Genomic DNA, 17223 nt, shown 5'->3' with positions numbered 1-17223 from the left:
TCACGTCAAGTGGGGGGATCCGAAAGGGCAAAACCGGGGTTGTCGGAGGGAGTGTGGGGGAGGGGGAGACGAGGCCAGAATCAGGCTTTTGCTGTACCATCCCTGGCTGCCCCGCTGCAAGCGAATCTGCGATTTCCTCAGAATGATGTGGAGAAGGGATTCCCCGAGCTCATCAAACGTGGACAAGGAAACAGGCCCTTCCCGGAAGAAAGAACTCTGACCCTGTTAAGGAAACGCATTTCAGCAGCCTCCTATGGAGCATCCTCTTTCTAGGCACATTCTCTTGGAGAATTAAAGCTACACCTGGAGCAGAAAACTGATTCTGCAAATATCACCCCTCGAGCGTGTGCCATCAGCAACAAATAAGAAAGATCTAGAAAAGCAGGCGCGCCGGCCGCCCACATGTTTCCATCAATAAGCAAAGAAGGTGCAGAAACGCAAGCTCACTCAAAGCCCCTGAAATCTACTCCCAAAAGAACTGGTGGAGCAGGCTCCCCAGCCTCCCCTCCAAACTCAAAGTCACCGAAAGCCCAGGTAGAAGCACGACATAACGAACGGACGATACGCAGCCTTTGTCATCATTATTTCAAGGAAACGAATTCAGAACAAAGACGCCGAAAGGTATGATGTTTCTCAAAACTGATTTTGTGTTTGGTCCTGCGTTTGATCACTTGCATCCATTTTCTGATTACTGGAATACAGAGAATTTGGCCTTCAGGACACAATGAGCTTTTGTAGACAATTCTATTACCAGCTGTCTAAAAAGCTGGGCGCATCATTCCTGCTCTGGTAAAGTAAGCTTTTCAGCAGAAGATTAGTACAATAGCAAAATTGAGCAATAACAGATTGCACCTAAGACAATCGATTCCACTTACCCCTGTCACCCCAAATATATACATTTCAAAGACAGTTCTTTTTTCTTCATTTAGGACCTTAGCACTTTGAACATGCTACAATTCTGGTTATCACACCTCAAAAAAGATATACAGTGCAGTCCAATTAACAGCAAGGGCACGACTGGATTTTTACTTGCACTTAACTGGAGTGTACATATAACCAGAGTTCCCATTTTCACACCATTATTTAAGAAATGACACAGAGCCAGTGTAGCTTGATATTTATTACAGTACTGCTGTTGGACTGTGGCAGGCGGGATGTTCTAGGACGGCCTGCCTGCCCGTTTGTCCAGAAATCCAGACAAATGAGCAGATTGCTAGCCTCCCCTCCCCTTACTTACTACTGCCCTGGTGGTCTAGTGACCTCGTCCACCTTTGGGGCAGGAAAGAGCCCCCTCTTTTCTGCCCAGAGTGCTGCCCTGCATGCATCCTTCCTGTTGGTGATTCTGGGCGCCAATTCAAAATGGCCACCGAGCGTTGACGTGACCTCGCGAGACTTCAACTCTCGGTGGCCATTTTGAATCGGCGCCGAGATCATCAACAGGAAGGATGCATGCAGGGCAGCGCTCCGGACAGGAAAGAGGGGGCTCTTTCCTGCCCAAAGAGGTCACTAGACCACCAGGGCAGTAGTAAGGTAAGGGGAGGGGTGACAGGCTACGTGACAGGGAATGGGGAAATGTGACAGGGGGCGGAGCGAGGGTGTGAAAGGGGGCGATTTGGGGGCGGGGCATGTGTCCTCCTTTTGGGGGGACAAAAAATGGTAACCCTAGCCCTTACTGCCTCTTAAATAGGAGGCAGTAAGGGGTCCTTCTACAAAGGCCCTAAACACGAGACACCCAAGGGCGTAGCTACGTGGGGCCTGAGGGGGCCGGGGTCCCCGCAGAGTCACCCCCGGACCCCCCTCCCGGTGAACCCGCCCCCGCCGCCGCCTACCTTTACTTTTGCTGGCGGGGGATCCCACTCCCCGCCAGCCGACGTCTTCTCAGTCCTTCCTGCTCTTCAATTTGTTTGCTGACGTCGGACGTCAGACTCAGAGAACAGTTGATCTGATATTATTATCTTGTCTAACTAAACAGACAATATGAATGATGCTGAATATTTGAGAAATTCAGAAGGCTGGTGACTGATAAAGGCTGCTGATTAGCTACTAGTTAGGTAGTGCTTTGTACTAATAGTTTGGATTTTATTGACAGAAAATTGATAACTTGTTTTTTTTTTTTCTGTTTCATTTTTGCTTTTGATTTCTAGCTGACCACAAGAGAGTTTGATTCACAGAGTAACTGGTTATCGATACCCAAAAGGTCCGAACTATACCCCAAAATCGTATACCCAGGTTACAGGCAAGAGGATGTCTTGGACTGCATCCTTGAACATGTCATCTCACTCTTGGTCTACAAGTACAAATTTGAAAGGAGTCTTGAAAGAAAACTTGGGCTTATTGCAAAGCCTTCTGCAGATCTGTACCTTAAAAGAATATATAACCTTAGAACCACACAGGGTAGGGTGGTGTATCCTGTCTCAAACCCACCACTGACCCTACATGAACAAAATTGTTTAGCATCTCATCCACTATGGGCATCAAAACAACACAGCAAGCGCTTCCACATACCCTGGAAATCATCCAAAGAGAATGTGTTAACTGTAACAGATTTCTACTGCCCTTCTAAATCCTCCACTTTGAAACTACCAGAGATAACAACTGTGCCCTCTCTGACTTCCAACCTCTCATCAAATTCCCAGCTAACCTCACCTAGGAATTCTGTGCAGCAAATTCAATCGAAAACTGCTCTGCCCAAAATTTAAAACAAAGCAAGCTGGGATGTTTTTCTGCGCTGTGGTAATACTAATGCTCTGGTTTGTTTCTTGAGCTGTCCTTTAGACATGATATGCTTTTGGGTGCCAGGCAGAAACTGCTCCTTCCTCTGTTTGTGTCCTTGGGTTAAAGGTTTGATCAGTGTGCACATTTACAGCTACCAAATGCACCTTCATAAGTGTTATCAGCTAATAAAAATTCTCCAAGAACTGTGAAAGGAGTTATCCGTTCCACAAATATCAGCAAACTAAGAACTGCAGATAAAAACAAAAACAACCATAGAAACAGAAATGATGGGGAATTTTAATTCCAAAGAACCTTTTATTCTCTTTTTTTCCCCATTTAAAATATGTTCATGATATTAGGATACTAAAAACCTTAAGTTATCTATGTGAAGGATAATTTTATAACAGGTCACTTACCTCTAGTTTGGGCCTGATATCTTATAAAAGGCCAGGCCAGCAAGTTTAAAAAAAATGCCTCCCTAACACCCTGATCCCCAAGCTACAAACCAATGTAGAAAGTACCCCCCTACATCCACCCCCAGCATCAAGGTAACCCACTGCACACATCCCCCACTCCTCTTCCTCATCCTGGCACCTGCTGGGCATTTTCTTTGTGGGCAATGGGGAATAGTAGCAATCCAAGCCACTCTTGCCATGGAAGCCACCATTTGACAAATAGCAGTGGCAGGCCCTATGGTAGTACCACGAGACTACTTCTATAGGCCTGGCATCATCATTTGTATTGTAAAGAAGAAGCCACTAGGGCAGGAGCAACTAGAGATCACTCACCCCCCACACCAGGGAGAGACTCTTGGTAGATATTAATAAAGAGGCAGGGGTGTGGGCATGGGGGCAGGGTCGGCATTAGGGGTGGGCAAATGGGGCAATTGCCCTGAGTCCCTATATTACAGGAGGCCCCAAATCTGCCTGAAGTTGAAAGAGGGAGAGCCTGCAAGCAAGCTTTGCTGCCCCCTCCCTAGAATTTGCCCTGGGTCCCATCATGTCTAGCACCAACCCTGCATGGGGGAACCTTCTATATCGGGTTGAAGATCAGGTTGAGTGCTAGGTGTGGAGAGTACCCTTCTACATTGGGTTGTGGATTAGGATTGAAGTTGGGGTTTGTGCAAGTGTTATCTTCTACACTGGATAGCAGACTGGGAATCAGGGTAGGGGTCCACCAAGCCAGATACATGTTTTGTGAAAGGATTAGGAGTAAGGTTGGCCACTTTAACTTGCTCCCTGAGAGCTCTAGCTGGCGTGTTGGTCGGCTAATGCTGCCAAGAGACAGTTTGTTGACATTCAAGAAATGATACAGCTTGTGCAAGCTGCATTATTCATTTTCCATAATAATAAACTGCTTTACATGCATTTGCATGCTTCACAGCTTAAACTGTGTTATATAATGCATGTTATTGCTAATTAACATAGGGTAATGGACAAATAGAGTACAGTATTGCCATAACACAGCTTAGTAAATAGATCTCTTAGAGTGTAAGGCATTTGGGGACACAGAGGTACTTACTGTACCTGAATCTAACTCATATTGAGCTACTGATTATAAGGTGTGAGCTAAATTCTGAATATTTTAAAATTATTGGAGCAGGACTTTTTCTATAGCTTTTTCTGTTGAATTAAGTCTGAAAACAAATTACACAGAAACTAATCTTTATTAGTAGGTGGATAAACCAAGCTGTTTTGATGTAGATCCAAGGAAGAAATAATGAGTCCAGCTTTTAGTAATTTGCTGGAGCAGCGGTTCCCAAACTGTGTGCCGTGACCCTGGTGCGCTGCAGCAAGCTCTCAGGGGTGCTGCAGCAAATCCTGACCTCCCTCCCGCTACCTGAACCACTACTGCTCCCCCCCAGTTCAGCATCTGTCTCCTCTCTGTCCCCACTTCCCCTCCCCCCTCCACACCCCCCCCCCACCCCTGCCGCTGCTGCTTCTCTAGATGAACGGCAGCAGCGGCAAAACAAGCTGCAGCCATGCAGCACCGGAGACTGATGATTCTGCCCCCTTGAACATCACTTACTATTTCAGGGCACAACCGGCAGCCACGTGCATGGAGAGTCCAGTCCTAAATGGCTGCAGCTACTCATCTAGAAAAGTGGCAGTGGCAGGGATGGGTGTGTGTGGGGAAGCGGAGACAGGATGCAGATGCTGGATTGGGGAAAGAAACAGAGAGGGGACTTAGGCTGGATGGAAGGGGGAGCACAAGGGAGGGCAGTGGGTAGAGGCTGGATGAAAGTGGGGACGGCAGAGGCTGAATGGAAGGAGGAGAGAGGGCAGAGGCTGGATGAAAGTGGGGAGAGAGGGAGGGCAGAGGCTGGATGAAAGTGGGGGAGAGAGGGAGGGATGGAAAGGAGAGAGAAGAAGGGCAGACGCTGGATGAAAGGGAAGAGAGAAGGAAAGCAGATGCTGGATGGAAAGGGGAGCGAAGGAGGGCAGATGCTGGATGGAAGGGGAGAAAAGGAGGGCATGCATGGAAATGCAGATGTTGGTAGCTAAAGCATGCTACCAATTTACTTGTGTAAGCCGCTTGGAGCTTGGGCAATGGACCTCTTCAGCTAGTGGAACTTGGGCTTCCCAACCAGTAAAGGTAGGACTCAATGCTGTTGGGGTGGTGGCAGGGAGACAAGAGGAAATGTGTTGCCTAGGGGCGCCATGACCCATGAAAGTTTGGGAACCATTGTGCTGGAGCATCACAGATCTTGGCATCTTATATACAGAAACTATATCAGACACTGGCAATCTGTAGTAAAAATGAAAAAAAAAGTGCTGGAGCTGCCAGTGAATTGCAGAACAAAGGGGCTAAACATGTCAAAGACTCCACACAAACTGTAGAATATAGATGCTGGAAATGCCAGAGCCCTGAAGAACATACTCTTACATATTCAAGATACCAAGGTCCTGCTTTTGCAGAAAAGAACTCTAACACATGTGAGCTGTTTTTGCTATAGTGACAGTGACTACAGAAGTGGCAGTAGCTTATGTGACATTTCCAGTGTCCACTGTGGTACTGCAGAACCAGTGAATGACCCACTTTTTTGGCGTGAGATTTATACCAATCCTGGCTGAGTGAAATCCTATTAATTTCTTAACAAGAGAGCCTCACCAGATTTGCTCTGCTTGATGGGACATCTTTTATTTTAACAATGGGATACTAAGGGACCCCAGGGATCCCCTCCAATGCATTTCTGTCTCTAATATACTGAGCTGCAGAGAGCACACAATTTTTGAGAGGGAGATTTTGGGACATGCCCAATCCAACCCCACCCCCACCACTCCATTTATTTATTATTTATTTGGATTTTGCTCACACCTTTTTCAGTAGTAGCTCAAGGTGAGTTACATTCAGGTACTCTGGATATTTCTCTGTCCCAGGAGGGCTCACAATCTAAGTTTGTATCTGAAGCAATAGAGGGTTAAGTGACTTGCCCAAGATCACAAGGAGCAGTAGTGGGATTTGAACCGGCCACCTCTGGATTGCAAGACCGGTGCTCCATGCCCTGAACACCTCAATTCCATGGCCATGGCACCAACAAGCCACCACCTCCTCTGGCAGCAGGAGGCACCTTAATAAAACATTATCTGCTGGCACTGCAGGACTAGTCATGATTAGAGGTGTGAGATTTTGCAGCCTTTATTGTGAAACTGGCCTTGTGGCAGGAGATGATGTCTTAACAAATCTCCTGTTGCCGATTGGGGGGGGGGGGTGGCTGCGGGAGTGTGGGAGATGTCCTGTGAAAGTGAGGATCTCCCATTGAATGTGGGAGATTTGGCAGATCTGAATGTATTTTAGTTAGCATCTGAAGTCCAGATTTCAAATGGAAGAAGCAGGACCACAAGTACAACAGACTGGCTGTGGTAATCACTGAGTCTTTTATTGCCCATATGTACTGTGGTAGTGAGTACTGTAGCAATAATTGCTGTAGCAGTGATGGGGCAGAGCAACTGTAGGAGAGATTATGGTACTTGTAGCTCTGGCAGTGATGACGACGGTGGCTGCTGAATCAGTGGCAGTAGTTGCTGTGGCAATGTGGTAACAGTAATTACATGGCTAGTGATTGTAGCAATAATGGTGGCAGTGGTTGCCATGATGGGCTTTCCTGTGACAATGCCTGTGCCTAAGTGCCATGCTGGATCACACCAACTGTCCATCAAGCTCAGCATTGTATCTCTGCAGTCTGGGTCATTTGGAAGTACCCATTGGATCCATTCTTTGTTGTTTATTCCTAGATGGTGACCTCCTGCCTGCTTGGCTAATAAATGGGTTTAATCATTTTTAGTGGATGTGTCGTCCAGAAACTTACGCAAACCTTTTAAAACTCTATGCTATTAACTTAGAAAACATGTGGAATGTATTGGTGGAGGCCACCCATACATTCCACAGCTTAATTGTGTGTTGAGTGAAAATTACTTTCTTAAATTTGTTTACAATCTGCTACCGTTTAATTTGACGGAGTGTCCCCTAATCTTAATACTACTTGAAAGAATAATATCTCTTCCCTAGGTAGTCATTCCATCCCATTCATGATTTTATAGATGTTTGTTACATGTTTTAATCATCTTTTCTTGAAGCTGAAGGGCCCTAACTGCTTTAGCTTTTCCTCCAAGAAGAGGTGGTTTCATTTCCTATATTTTCCTTGCCCTTCTTAGAACTTTTTCTAGTTCCACCATATCCTTTTTACTACTACTACTTATCGTTTCTATAGCACTGTATGCACCACTGTACACTTGAACATGAAGAGACAGTCCCTGCTTGACAGAACTTACAATCTAATTAGGACAGACAAACAGGACAAATAAGAGATAATGGAATTACTAAGGTGAGAATGATAAAATATGGGTACTGAACAAATGAGTAAGGGTTAGGAGTTAAAAGTAGCATCAAAAAGGTGGGCTTTTAGCCTAGATTTGAAGATGGCCAGAGATGGAGCTTGATGTACCGGCTCAGGAAGTTTATTCCAGGTATATGGTGCAGCAAGATAAAAGGAACAGAGTCTGGAGTTAGTGGTGGAGGAGAAGGGTGCAGATAAGAGAGATTTACCCAGTGAACGGAGTTCCCGGGGAGGACTATAGGGAGAGATAAGAGTGGAGAGGTACTGAGGAGCTGCAGAGTGAATGCACTTGTAAGTCAATGAGAGGAGTTTGAACTGTATGCGGAAACGGATAGGGAGCCAGTGAAGTGACTTGAGGAGAGGGCTAATATGAGCACAGCGACACTGCTAGAATATAAGTCGAGCAGCAGAATTTTAAACAGATTGAAGAGGAGAGAGATGGCTAAATGAGAGACCTGTGAGAAGCAAGAGGTGATAACAGTGTGGATAAGGATACTCAAAAGTGTAGCCACTCCATGGATCAATACAAAAGCAGCAGCAGATTTAGCCCCTTTTCTTGCCCTCAATCCCTCCACCCTGTCCTTGGGCAGTTCAACAACATTATAGTGCTGCTAATAACGATGCAGTGATGGTGACAGTTGCTCTACCAGAGATGTTGCACTGGTTACTATGAAAATGATCGTACAATCACTACCACAAGCAATGCTGGCAGTGATTGTAGCAGTGATGGCTACTGAAGCAATAATAGTGGCACTGATAACTATATCATTGATTACAGTGATAATAGCGAAGGCAGCTCCGGTAACAGAGAATGTGGTCAAAGCATTTAACGTAGCTGAACTTAAAAGAACGTTTGAACAATATCCTAAATAATCATTAGCTAAGAAAGCCTCAGAGAGCTACTATTCATTCCTGGGGGGGAACTACACGAAATAGGTCTGTTCTTTAGCATCTGCCAGACTGTGTGATAGGAGTTCTCCATGGACAGTGAGACCATCTAGCCACACAGCTGAAGTGACTCCACAGCGACGTCACTGACCCAGCCCTTCCAAAGCACAGAAAACTCAAAAGAGCTCTTTGCGCATGTCCCTGCCTTCCTGACACTGAGAGTCACTATACATACTGCACACTCAGGGGGTCCTTTTACTAAGGTGCGCTGAAAAATGGCCTGCGGTAATGTAGACACATGTTTTGGGTGCACATAGAATTAATTTTTAGCACACCTACAAAAAAAATGCTTTTTTAAAATTTTTGCCGAAAATGGACGTGTGGCAAAATGAAAATTGCCGCGTGTGCATTTTGGGTCTGAGACCTTACCACAAGCCTAGCGGTAAAGTCTCATGCGGTAACTGAGCAGCGTACGATGTATCAATGCCCAACTTGTCAGAAGATGTTCACAAATTCAGCATTAGCACAGGAAAATTTCAGACTTTTTCCCTTGTCAAACAAATGGGAATGTTTGTTGTCCTTGTAGAGGAGCTTGCTACTCCTACCGATTCTGTTAACCCTCCAGCTATAATGCCCGGGGTTCAGGGTCAGGTTCCTCCTGCAATACACAGTACATCCAGCGCCATGCACGCCGTCAATGTGGAGGCCACTGGAGCCAAAAAGCAACAAGGCAAACGATCTGTAAAATCCAACGCGGAAGACAAACAAACAGATCGGTATAATATCCAAACAAACTTTATTGATACCATATATGAGATAAATGCCCGACACAGGCCATGTTTCGCCCAATAATAGGGCTGCGTCAGGGGCTACAATGAATAACAAACATATTAAATTATAAAATGTCAAAATATAAAGCATAAAAATTCATTAAAATGTTAATATATCTATAATACGTACAAATTATAATGTACATCTAAAACATAGACATGAATTATAAACATAGAGAGTCCATTTTAATTCAAAACTAATGTGAACATTTAAAAAATATATGTTAAAATGAACATAAAACTGTATAAAGAATATATATGAATATGCATAAAATATAAATAAATAAACATAAAACATACATTTATGGAAATGCATATCACTGACCAACTAATCGACAACATATTAAAAACACATATATTGTAAAATACCAGCAAAGAAAGGGCACAAACATGCAAATTGATTCATAAAGTGGGTTATAAAGTCATTAGAAAACAAAGATGAAACTAATAAAAATAAATATGAAATTTAAAAATTGGAGAAAGAAAATCAAAAAATTGAGGACACCTACCTAATCTGTATCTTTCTTAAGTAAAAGTGGCTGAAAGAAGAGGAACGAATATATAAAATACACTTGAAAATAACAACTTAAAAAATGAAATAAAAAATACAAAATATAAACAATAAAAAATGAAAAAATAAAACTCAAAAGAATAAAAATAAATATGTAATACTTACTATCAAATGCTTTATCAGGGATTATTGTCATGAAAAACCAGCATGCGCAGCTCAGAATAACAAAACCCTTTATAGAAAAAAGAGAGAAAAAATAATAAAAATAATAACAAAATATCAATAAAAATTAAAAATAAAATAATAAAAATATAGAATCAAGTGATGAAGTTGAAAAATACAGTCAATGAGGCACCTTCTTATAAAAGAATTTGTGAATCGATGTGTAGATCATGTAAATAATAAGAGTGCTCTTTCAAAATAATAATAATGAATAGGTGGTTAGATAATCTGACAAAATATCTTGGCCATTAATTCCATATCGCCATGGGTGGACTCGAAGCGAACATGTATACTAAAAATTGGTGCCCCAACATTTGTTTAGCTAAAGCGGTAATTGCACTAATACCAAATATAATTATCAATCCTGATGGCATCCATACATAAGCCTACTTATAGGAAATATCCGTGAAGTGATTGCAAATATCATTAGTATTTACTTTAAATCATTCGTGACACAAATTAAAGCTGTAGATCTGGATTTCTATAGGTGACTATAAACCACTCGTTACTCATAACCAGATGATCCTGTAGACCCATACTGATGTAAAAGGTATCGTAAAGCAAAAATACGCAGGCTCATACTCAAAAAAATATAATAATAAAATATATGTATTGACATTGCACCTATAGAATACCTAACATAAAATAAATACAGAAAGCGTGTAATTCTTTATCTGACAACTTGGATATAAGTCTACACAACACGCCTTTAGCAACCAGATATACCTATTTACTCATACTAATGAGAAAAGAGAAAACCTTGAATTGTCACGGATACTCTATCATTTAAAGCTACGCCAATAGGAGGCAAGATCTGGTCCTCTTTAAAATGCTACCCGTTTGAGCCTTTTTTTCTCTCTCACTCTCTGGATAAATTCTGTGTGGCCCACCACACCCCGCGGCAGCCTCGCTTCTTAGCCAGAGGCAACTGTGAGGCCTGAAGTGTTGGCTCTGGTGGCGGGTCCCCTCCTGATCTGCTCTCTGATCATCAGGAGAGGAGGACCCATGGCCACCACCAGAGAGGAGGAGGCAGAAGACAGCAGTGAATGAGTTAAGTCTGGAGGAAGGGAAAGGAACCCGGCCATGAGCTGCTGCATCCATGTTGTCATTCTTTATTGTTGGTAGCATTTTTATTATTTATTCTCACTTATATTTTCAAACATGCCAGCTTGTGCAACATACGAATGTACACAGAGGAAGCATAAAAACAGGATAACTTTTCATACGTAGAGTAGTAATTTGTTATAATCAGTGGTCAGTTGGAGGAGGCTGGTTACAAGGACACCCTAGCACTTTATATTCGTGCAGAGATTTTTTTTCTCCTGGTAATGGGCCACTAAAACAGACATCATGTTATGAGGATCAGGTGCTTAACATTCAGAGTTTCTATCAATTTATTTATTTATTTATGACATTCATATATCCCCTTTCTTTCCGAGCACTCTACCAAAACCCTCATCCACATCCTTGTCACCTCTCGTTTAGACTACTGCAATCTGCTTCTTGCTGGCCTCCCACTTAGTCACCTCTCCCCTCTCCAGTCGGTTCAAAACTCTGCTGCCCGTCTCGTCTTCCGCCAGGGTCGCTTTACTCATACTACCCCTCTCCTCAAGACCCTTCACTGGCTCTCTATCCGTTTTCGCATCCTGTTCAAACTTCTTCTACTAACCTATAAATGTACTCACTCTGCTGCTCCCCAGTATCTCTCCACACTCGTCCTTCCCTACACCCCTTCCCGTGCACTTCACTCCATGGATAAATCCTTCTTATCTGTTCCCTTCTCCACTACTTGCCAACTCCAGACTTCGCGCCTTCTGTCTCGCTGCACCCTACGCCTGGAATAAACTTCCTGAGCCCCTACGTCTTGCCCCATCCTTGGCCACCTTTAAATCTAGACTGAAAGCCCACCTCTTTAACATTGCTTTTGACTCGTAACCACTTGTAACCACTCGCCTCCACCTACCCTCCTCTCTTCCTTCCCGTTCACATTAATTGATTTGATTTGCTTACTTTATTTATTTTTTGTCTATTAGATTGTAAGCTCTTTGAGCAGGGACTGTCTTTCTTCTATGTTTGTGCAGCGCTGCGTACGCCTTGTAGCGCTATAGAAATGCTAAATAGTAGTAGTAGCAGTAGTAGTAGTATTAGGTTGAAACCTGGGAGCATTTGAAAGCTCCTTCTGTTTTGAAGAATGCAGTGGTGTATTATAAAAATGCACTTAATATTGTTTATTACTATTATTTACTACTGGTTGATATACAGCAGAAGTTAACCAAGTCAACTTCATGCTTTGTAATATAATTTTTAATAGCATTTTTCTCAGTCATTACCCAAATAAAAATAAAATTATAATGTTAATGATACGACCGTGTCTGTCTCTTATGGTAGCGTTTGTTAATTAAAGCCAGAAAAATATTTGCAAGTGTGATTTTATTATGCAGGCAAACAATACACCGCCAAAATACAAAATAGCAAGCAGCACATTATTAGTCGCCAAGTTTATACAAAGTTGATTATTTTCAGTGGGAAATAAATCTGTTGGCTGCCTGCTATGTGAGTATTCCATCACTGTTTAATTATTGCTACCAAGTATTACATATTTAGGGCATATGACTTAAACATAGATTGTTTACATTTGTTTATCTAGACCTTACATGCACATGGTATTGCTTATTAAACCCAGAGGCAAAACCAAAGTGTGGTTAAACAATTTGGTATAAACCAGGGACGTAGCCAGACCTCACCAGGAGGGGGGGCCAGAGCCCGAGGTGGGGGGCACTGTTTAGCCGCCGCCCCCCCCTGAGCCGCCGCCACCACATCGGACCCCCCCTGCCGGCCTGCCCACGATCCCCTTCAACCCCCTCACGCCACCAACTCTCCCCCGCCGTCGCCGCCCACCCCGTCGCTGCAAATGATACCTTTTTTGAAGAGAGACTTCCTTCCGCGCTCGAGTAGCGCCTTTCTTCAATGAAGTTCCGGCGATCAGCTGTTTCGACGCCGGCAGTGTCGCCGGCGTCGAAACAGCTGATCGCCAGAACTTTGTTGAAGAAAGGCGCTACTCAAGCGCAGAAGGAAGCCTCTCTTCAAAAAAGGTATCATTTGCGACGCCGGGGGAGAGTTGGTGGCGGGAGGGGGGTTGAAGGGGATCATGGGGCAGGGGGCCAGGGCCAAATCTATGGGGGCCCGGGCCCCCTCAGGCCCCAAGTAGCTACGCCACTGGTATAAACTGTGTGGTTTATGATTTTACTTGTTATGAAATGCTTTGAGTGCTACTGATCTGTACATCTGTTGTGTTATTTCAGCATGTGGAAACAGTCAGGTGAGCTTATAGGGAGGGAGGGGAGTATGGGAGGGGAAGGGTTCTTGGGGTAAAAGTAAAAGTTTTTATTGTGCCATGTTGGATGGTTTACTGTTTTTTCTTAGAAACATAGAAACATGACGGGTAGATAAAGGCCAAATGACCCATCCAGTCTGCCCATCCTCTGTAACCTCCAATTCTACCTGTTCCTAAGCGATCCCACATGCTTATCCCATGCCTTTTTAAATTCTGGAACAGTCCTAGACTCCACCAACTCCACCAGGAGGCCATTCCACGCCTCCACCACCCTTTCTGTGAAATAATACTTCCTTAGGTTACTCCTAAGCCTAGTCCCTCTTAACTTTGTCGTATGCCCCCTCATTCCAGAGCTTCATTTGAAAAAGACTCTCTTCCTGTACATAAATGCCCTTGAGATATTTAAACGTTTCTGTCATGTCTCCTTTCTCCCTCCTCTCTTCCAGCGTATACATGTTAAGGTTCATAAGCCTGTCCCTATAATTTTTGCATTCAAGACCGCTTACTAATTTCATAGCCACCCTCTGGACCGACTCCATCCTGTTTATATATTTCCATTGGTACGGTCTCCAGAACTGCACGCAGTACTCCAAATGGGGCCTCACCAGAGACTTATACAACGGCACTATCACCTCCTTTTTCCTGCTGGTCATGCCTCTCTTTATGCACACAAGCATCCTTCTGGCTTTGGCAGTCGCTTTTTCTGTTTGAAAGCTTTAAGGTCATCAGACACAATCATCCCCAAGTCCTGCTCTTCCTTTGCACACTGAAGTACTTCACCCCCTATACTGTACCATTCCCTCGGAGTTTTGCAACCCAAGTGCATGACCCTGCACTTTTTGGGATTAATACCTTAGTTGCCAAATATCAGTCCATTCCTCTAGCTTCGCTAGATCCTTCCTCATGTCATTCACACCCTCCAGGGTGTCCACCCTGTTGCAGAGTTTAGTATCATCCGCAAGAGACAAACATTACCAGACAGCCCCTCCACAATATCGCTCACAAAGACGTTAAAAAGAGCCAGCCCTAGGACCGATCCCTGCGGTACTCCACTGATGACATCCTTTTCTTCAGAGCAAGCTCCATTTGCCACTACCCTCTGTCTCCTACCAGTCAACCAATTTTTAACCCAATCCGTTACTCTAGGTTCTATACCGAGGGCACTCAATTTATTTATCAGTCACCTGTGCGGAACCGTGTCAAAGGCTTTGCTGAAATCCAAGTATACCACATCAAGCGCCCCTCACACATCCAACTGTTTGGTCATCCAGTCAAAGAAGACAGATTGGTCTGACACGACCTGCCACTAGTGAAGCCATGCTGCCTCGGGTCACGCATTCCATGTAGTTCAAGAAAGCTCACAATCCTCCTCTTAGAAGCGTTTCCATTAGCTTACTCACCACCGAGGTCAGACTGACAGGTCTGTAATTCCCAACCTCCTCCTTACTTCCACTCTTGTGCAGAGGAACCACATTCGCCTTTCTCCAGTCCACCAGGACCACTCCAGTATCTAAGGAAGTGTTGAAGAGGTCTGTCAACGGAGCCGAAAGAACTTCTTCGAGTTCCTTAAGCACCCTCGGGTGTATCCCATCAGGCCCCATCGCTCTATCTACTTTTAGTTTGGCGAGCTCCTCACGAACACAGTCCTCCGTAAACGGGTCTTGGTCTACCATAAAGCTTATCAACCAGCATGTTTTGCTTTTAATAAAGATGATTAAAACATAAAAAAAATAAGTTTTGGATGTTACTGAAGTCTATTATTCTGTCTCACTGTATTTCCAGTTTTGGCACAGTATGAACCATCACAAGAACAAAATATAAGAAAACCAATGGGCTGCATTAGGGGCTTATAGCCCATTTAGTTATGTTTCCACAAACAAGAGATCTGTTTGACAGAAAGTATTTTTATTATTTTGATTTATAAACCACTTGTCCCTGAAACATGCTCAAACAACAGAATAATCCATTTGTGTATCTAAAAGTTAAAGTTCTACAAAAAAGATGAATATGTGATTACATGTGCTCCAAAGAGTTTAATTCTACTTCCATTTAATTTCAATATATTCCATCATCTTTATAACGCCATGCTTCCCAAGACAGATTACAACAACATTTAAGATGAACTGGTCAGGAAACAGGATATCTTCACTGAAATCTGGCCATCTGTATTGTATACAGTGTATTTATTTAGTTTTTAGTGTAGAAAAATGAGCATAAAATACAGAATTTAAAATTGCTGTTTCTACCAGCTATAATAATGTTTAAGCTGTTTTAGTGATTCAATTGTTATTTCATGATGTTTATATCTACTACTATTTATCTACTATTTAACATTTCTAAAGCGCTACTAGAGTTACGCAGCGCTGTACAATTTAACATAGGACAGTCCCTGCTCAAAGAGCTTACAATCTAAAGGACAAATGTACAGGCAGTCAAATTGGGGCAGTCTAGATTTCCTGAAAGCTATAAAGGTTAGGTGCCGAAAGCAACATTGAAGAGGTGGGTTTTGAGCAAGGATTTGAAGATGGGTAGGGAGGGGGCTTGGCGTAAGGGCTCAGGAAGTTTATTCCAAGCATAGGGTGAGACGAGGCAGAATGGGCAGAGCCTGGAGTTGGCGGTGGTGGAGAAGGGTACTGAGAGGAGGGATTTGTCCTGTGAGCGGAGGTTTCGGGCGGGAACGTAAGGGGAGATGAGGGGTAGAGAGGTAATGAGGGGCTGCAGACTGAGTGCATTTGTAGGTGAGAAGGAGAAGCTTGAACTGTATGCGGTATCTGATCGGAAGCCAGTGAAGTGGCCTGAGGAGAGGGGTGATATGAGTATATCGGTTTAGGTGGAATATAAGATGTGCATCAGAGTTCTGAACGGATTGAAGGGGGGGATAGATGATTAAATGGGAGGCCAGTGAGGAGTAGGTTGCAGTAGTCAAGGCGAGAGGTAATGAGAGCGTAGATGAGAGTTCGGGTGGTGTGCTCAGAGAGGAAAGGGCGAATTTTGCTGATGTTAAAGAGGAAGAAGCGACAGGTCTACATATGGGAAGCTTTCAAATAAATTAAAATCTGTCCAATAAGTAAAAAAAATAAAAAATAAAAACTTTTGTCCTCCACCTTTTAAGGCACTGCCTATCCAATTGAAATAGCTTTAGACTTGTTACAGATAGACCAACAATAAAAAAAAAAAACGACAATGTGGATGCAGCACTACATAGGCTTGCTTGCTTTGTTTTGAGTAAACGGGGATGACGGCCACGCTGGGAAGGGGAAACTCATATTGTCCTAATTGGTTTCCTTGCTTACAATGGACTAGCTAGGCTCACGTCCACTCCTGTTTATTAAACCTCCTTGGTTGAATCCGAACACTGTGTTTGTGCGCTGCAGGTGCTACTTAACTATGAAGCATTATCATATCTTTTCAGTGATAAAGAGCTTCTTGGCACACAGCTGAACATTTTGCTTCAGATAGTGCATCCATTTTCATTTGGACCAGTATATTGTCCTTCAGGTGTTTGGACCATTTCCTCCTACTAGTATGTGTCAGAGGCGGTTCTACACAGTGGTCTTTCCTTGAGCCCTTTGTATACAGTTGGCTTGTAATGACTCCTCTACCTGCTTCAATTCTTTTTTTTTTTTCTTTCATTCAACACCACAAAAAATCCTCAACCAACCACAAGGTGGAAGCCATAATCTACTGAGAGAAAACGCATCTTTTCTGCTCTCAGCAAACAGGACTTCGTAACTTTTTGCAAAATCCCTATCAAAGAGGCAGATGCACTAAAGCTAAATGAGCCTTTAATGACCCTCCAACGAGGAAAATTTGATCCGTTGCATGCATCAAAGGGCTTTTACCGAGGAAGCCAGCAGCTAACGAAAACGGAATGGAGATGAGCAAT

The 17223-nt window shown here is 43.5% G+C and overlaps 1 protein-coding gene across 1 annotated transcript; it reads left to right on the top strand.

Moving 5' to 3' along the window:
• Positions 1–402: 402 nt before the first annotated feature.
• Positions 403–2891, top strand: LOC115480910. Its single transcript, XM_030219900.1, has 2 exons — positions 403–621; positions 2145–2891. Exons 1-2 carry the CDS (start codon positions 403–405, stop codon positions 2697–2699), a joined length of 774 nt encoding a protein of 257 aa, XP_030075760.1. The 3' UTR covers positions 2700–2891.
• The last annotated feature ends 14332 nt before the right edge of the window (positions 2892–17223 follow it).

The sequence above is a fragment of the Microcaecilia unicolor genome, chromosome 11 (assembly GCF_901765095.1).
Source record: "Microcaecilia unicolor chromosome 11, aMicUni1.1, whole genome shotgun sequence".
Taxonomy (NCBI): Eukaryota; Metazoa; Chordata; class Amphibia; order Gymnophiona; family Siphonopidae; genus Microcaecilia; species Microcaecilia unicolor.
The sequence above is the reverse complement of the archived record's forward strand: the minus strand, read 5'-3'. Positions and strand labels throughout refer to the sequence as shown.

What these genes read in the sequence shown, in the direction of transcription:
- LOC115480910 (XM_030219900.1), top strand. Translation starts at nt 403, where the DNA reads ATGTTTCCATCAATAAGCAAAGAAGGTGCAGAAACGCAAGCTCACTCA. An exon ending in CAGAACAAAGACGCCGAAAG is followed by an intron (nt 622 to 2,144) that starts GTATGATGTTTC and finishes TTTGATTTCTAG; the next exon opens with CTGACCACAAGAGAGTTTGA.